The 5,336-nt window shown below is 37.1% G+C and overlaps 1 protein-coding gene across 2 annotated transcripts; it reads right to left on the bottom strand.

Annotated features, from left to right (window-relative positions):
• Positions 1–1,196: 1,196 nt before the first annotated feature.
• On the bottom strand, positions 1,197–1,925 carry LOC119767804. 2 transcript variants are annotated; one of them, XM_038257342.1, is made up of 3 exons: positions 1,735–1,925; positions 1,395–1,681; positions 1,197–1,361 (listed from the first exon to the last, which is right to left on the bottom strand). In XM_038257342.1, the coding sequence occupies exons 1-3, from the start codon at positions 1,875–1,877 to the stop codon at positions 1,270–1,272; spliced, it is 522 nt and encodes a 173-aa protein (XP_038113270.1). In that variant the 5' UTR covers positions 1,878–1,925; the 3' UTR covers positions 1,197–1,269. The 2 variants fall into 2 exon arrangements, with proteins under 2 accessions (XP_038113270.1, XP_038113268.1); XM_038257340.1 differs by having other exon boundaries at positions 1,197–1,681.
• Positions 1,926–5,336: the final 3,411 nt, after the last annotated feature.

Genomic DNA, 5,336 nt, shown 5'->3' with positions numbered 1-5,336 from the left:
AAAAAAAAAACAGTTTTAGTAAATGATTTTTGTATTTTTTTTAGGAGAGACATACCATCCTGCATTTTTCGTCAGTCTTTTGGTTATATTTTAGGCTATTTCCTCAAAAAATTTGAACGAAAAAAAATCGTGACATCACCTTTAAATTTAAGTTTTAGACATACAAATCAAAAAATCTCATAGATGTGGCGTGTATTTTTGTTTCAGTGTATTTTTTTCAGAAAGCCCGTCCAATTTCCTACAAGTTTGTCTTTGACCACTTTTTGATACGACGCAACGGCTTCGAGATACAGCAATTTTTAATAACAAAATACCAAAATATTTAAATATCTTACGCCCTTCTCAAATGTTATTTTCGAGTACTATTGGCTCCATATACACAAAAATGGCTTATATAGACCTAGGATAACATGTATACAAAGTTTCATTGAAATCGGAGAGGGTCGGGTACAAAAGTACCAGAAAAATTCCTGATTTGAGCTGGAATTGCGCTTTCGGTTAAATTTCAAGCTTTTGAATTTCTCAATGTTAGAATTTGTAAATTTGAGAAATTTTATAATGGGACCATCCATAAACCACGTGGACACTTTTTTGGGAATCTGTTACCCCCTCGTGGACAATTCTCCATACAAAAAAACTTTTTGTATGGATCGTGGACAATCGTACTACCCCCTAAAGTGTCCACGTGGTTTATGGATGGTCCCAATTCATGTTTTTTGTATTATATTAGGGAGCGTTTTTTTTTTATTACGTAACGCAGTTGGGAGGGGGTGTCAGCGTCTTTTACGAAATGTTACGAAAATTGGGGGAGGGGGTGATGGAAAATTATGTTACGTAAGGGACCATCCATAAACCACGTGGACACTTTTTGGGAATCTCTTACCCCCTTGTGGACAATTTTCCATACAAAACAAAACTTTTTAGTATTACTGGATTCTTTCTGTGGAAAGAAAAAAAATGATTTTCAATAACAATGAAGGGTACATTCCTAAGTCTAAAAATCCGATTTTGTGCGTTACGTAATACAAGAACGCTCCCATAAGTGTTTTTTCTCGTGAAACGGGAATCGCTCTTCGGACCTTGAAAAGTGCTTGTTTTGTTTAGTTTTAAAATAATATATATTAAATTTATTGGTAAACTTTAGATTTTTACAATCTAGAATTATTTACATGTAAAATTATTTACAGGTCAAAAGGGTTTAAAGATAAATAGTAATAAATAGTTAAAAAAAATTGTCAACCATCCCGCTTACCAAATCACCCAACCCTGTCACGGTTCCGGTTGCTCAAAGGCCACGTACGTCGGACCATTATCGCCGCCTAGCAGAAACGGACCAAACTCAAATACCTCATCTTCTGCTGGCAGAGACTGACGCGTCGACGACTCCTCCACGGAATCGTTCGACGACTCGGACAGCAACGGCACCGGAACGTACCCGGCGGTTCGGTGCAAGGGCACGTGTTTGCCGGGTTGCGCTTTGGGACTTGCTCTAGAAGTTGGACTTGTACTGCTTTCGCTGCTCGTCGATTCCTCCACACATCGTTTGGCCAACCGCATCTCCGGAAGTGTCATGTGGTCCAGGTACAGCTTGTAGTGGCGAAGGTATCTTTTGAGGTAGCGCCTCTCGAGCAGGAGAATCTCCTCCTCCTTGGATGGCCGGTGGAAGATTCGCTGCAAGAAGCTGGGTCATGGTTGATATTTGCCGCGGTCAAAAATCTCTACGTTCTAATTTACCTGCTTCCGGTCACACCCTGCTTGGCTCCTCCTAAACTCCCGGGTTTTAGTTCCGGTTCGGCAAAAGCGAGATTCCGACTGTAATGGCCCAATGTGGGCGCAGAAACTTTCCAAAAGCAGCAGGAACGAAAAAATCGGGACATTTTTGGCGAATTTGAGGAACGGAAATTTAAAACACCCGAACCGAACGATTACCGTTTGCTGATTGAGCTTTTGTGAATGGATTTTTTTCAACAAAAAGGGATTTTTCCAAACAAATAATTTGAAAGAAAACATCGCATAACGGAAATCTATTGCACTGTTGCCAAATTTAACACCATGTTCGAGAAGCTTTTGTTGGCGTAGAACTACGTAGCTATTTCTGTTTAATTTGCTCTGACAACCAATAATTATTATATTGTTTTGCCTAAAAATCTAGAGTGTTCCTTAAATCTCCCCCTCGCACAATGTTAGTAACAGACGCCGACATGTTATTTTATGACGACACCCCCTCCCTCCCTGAGTTACGTTGTAAAAGAATATAGAGGTGGGCAAAACCGCTCTTTTTTAGGAGCCGCTCATTTTCGTTCGCTCTTTAAAAAGAACCGCTCTTTTGAACGGCTCTTTCGCTCTTTTTTTTCAAAATTTGAATGAATAGGGGGTTTTCAAGAATCTTGTGATTTTATAAGTTATTTCACATAGGACTTTTATAAATTTGGCCATACCAAATATTTTTGAAGTTTATGTCCCTCAACTCTGGCCAAAGTCATAAAAAAATAAAAGTAAGACATTTTAATGAAAAAAGAGTTTGAAAATGCATTTTACACATCCCCAGTTGTTTTGCAATCATCAGTTTTTAAAATATCGAAGTATTGATGAACTTTTTTTAAACCGAAAAAAAACTTTTGCAACGGAATTTCACCAAAAATCAAAATATTTTTGATCGATCCCAATATGCTTTTTAATTGTTTTCAGTGGATAAGACTTCTATTTTCATTAAAATTTGAAAGTTTTTTACTTTAATGAACAATCATTTGCACACTGAAAAGTTTATTTCATTTTGTTAAGAAAATCGTTTACCTTTGAGATTAATTTTATAAGCATTGCAATTTTTGAAATTTCAATTTCAATTCCCAAAAACAAATTTAATACTACATTTTTTGGAAATTCAATAAATTATATTTATAACAAAAAATATGCCATATTGAAACAGTTCTGTCTAAAGAGCGGAGTTTAAAAAAGAACCGCGGTTCTTTTTTTGTGAGCCACGGTTCGTTCGCTCTTTTCAGTGAACCGGCTCTTTGAGCGGTTCACTCTTTTTTTGCCCACCTCTAAAGAACACTATAGTCACCAAACTGCATTTCAAATCAAAACAAGATCAATTTCAAGTGTTTTCCTCATCACTTCGATTAGTTCAGCCCAGTGGGACAAATTCAAGAGCGAAACACTTGAAAAGTTTGAGCCACCCGAATAAAAATAAGTTGTCAAAAAATACCAAAAAGTCAATCGCTAAAACGCATGCATTTGATAATGGATTGGATTGAAATTCAAACACAAACAAATTAAATCTAAGAGAGCGTTCTTTTATTACGTAACGCAGTAGGGGGGGAGGGGGGGTCAGAGGCCGTGTTACGCTCCATACAAAATTTTTAGTCCGATTTTTCGCGTTACGTAATAAAAGAACGCTCCCTAAGATGTGGCTTTACTGAATCATTCAAGTGTTTGGGCACTTGGAAAAAAAAGTATGGCGTATTTTCAGTGCACTAGGCTATGTGGCTCGGTCAGTAAAAGAACACTCCCTTAGAGAAATTATAGAGCTAGAGCCACGAGATTTTTTTTTTATTTTCCTCAGCAAGGTGAAAATTTGAGCTAGAAACTAAGTCAGAGCCAAGCCATTTCTTGACCCCTTTTCTTGGGAGGTGCGTATTGGCCCTTACAGTGCACCTTTTACACGCAGAAAAATAAGGCATATGGGTAGTTCTCTACCAACTCACACGAAATCGGGAAAAGTTGCCCCGACCCCTCTTCGATTTGCGTGAAACTTTGTCCTAAGGGGTAACTTTTGTCCCTGATCACGAATCCGAGGTCCGTTTTTTGATATCTCGTGACGGAGGGGCGGTACGACCCCTTCCATTTTTGAACATGCGAAAAAAGAGGTGTTTTTCAACAATTTGCAGCCTGAAACGGTGATGAGATAGAAATTTGGTGTCAAAGGGACTTTTATGTAAAATTAGACGCCTGATTTGATGGCGTACTCAGAATTACGATTAAACGTATTTTTCATCGAAAAAAACGCTAAAAAAGTTTTAAAAATTCTCCCATTTTCCGTTACTCGACTGTAAAAATGTTTGGAACATGTCATTTTATGGGAAATTTAATGTACTTTTCGAATCTACATTGTCCCAGAAGGGTCATTTTTTCATTTAGAACAAAATTTTTCATTTTAAAATTTCGTGTTTTTTTCTAACTTTGCAGGGTTATTTTTTAGAGTAAAACAATGTTCTACAAAGTTGTAGAGCAGACAATTAAAAAAATTTTGATATATAGACAAGGGGTTTGCTGATAAACATCACGAGTTATCGCGATTTTACGAAAAAAAGTTTTGATCTGCTCTACAACTTTGTAGAACATTGTTACACTCTAAAAAATAACCCTGCAAAGTTAGAAAAAACACGAAATTTTAAAATGAAAAATTTTGTTCTAAATGAAAAAATGACCCTTCTGGGACAATGTAGATTCGAAAAGTACATTAAATTTCCCATAAAATTACATGTTCCAAACATTTTTACAGTCGAGTAACGGAAAATGGGAGAATTTTTAAAACTTTTTTAGTGTTTTTTTCGATGAAAAATACGTTTATTCGGAATTCTGAGTACGCCATCAAATCGGGCGTCTAATTTTACACAAAAGTCCCTTTGACACCACTTTTTTAGTGTTTTTTTCGATGAAAAATACGTTTATTCGGAATTCTGAGTACGCCATCAAATCGGGCGTCTAATTTTACACAAAAGTCCCTTTGACACCAAATTTCTATCTCATCACCGTTTCAGGCTGCAAATTATTGAAAAACACCTCTTTTTTCACATGTTCAAAAATTGAAGGGGTCGTACCGCCCCTCCGTCACGAGATATCATAAAACGGACCTCGGATTCGTGATCAGGGACAAAAGTTACCCCTCAGGACAAAGTTTCACGCAAATCGAAGAGGGGTCGGGGCAACTGCTGTGTGAGTTGGCGGAGAATTACCCATATTTGAATCAACAAAAAGTTTTGTTGATTTGAAAATCATGATTTTTGTTGAATCAATCCTAAACGTCAAAGCCGCTTTTTCAAAACAACAAAAGACTTTTGTGGAATTGAGAAAATCAAGGTTTGTTTCAACGCAAAATCGGCGTTGATTATATTCAACAAAAATTTTGTTGATTCAAACCTCGTACAGGCTGATTCTACAAAACATTTTTCTGCGTGTATTTACAATAATTAGTGTTTGGTCTTCATATTTAACATCTGTGCCCTTTCCTCCTTCATCGCCTTCATCGCAAAACCCTTCATTCTGCTGCATGGGCCGATATCATCGCATCATAAATTTGGTAGCCGTCGCGAGACAGAAACACAACTGTCACT

The sequence above is a fragment of the Culex quinquefasciatus genome, chromosome 2 (genome assembly GCF_015732765.1).
Source record: "Culex quinquefasciatus strain JHB chromosome 2, VPISU_Cqui_1.0_pri_paternal, whole genome shotgun sequence".
NCBI classification, from domain to species: Eukaryota; Metazoa; Arthropoda; class Insecta; order Diptera; family Culicidae; genus Culex; species Culex quinquefasciatus.
Note: the sequence above shows the minus strand (reverse complement) of the source record. Positions and strands in the feature narration are given on the sequence as shown.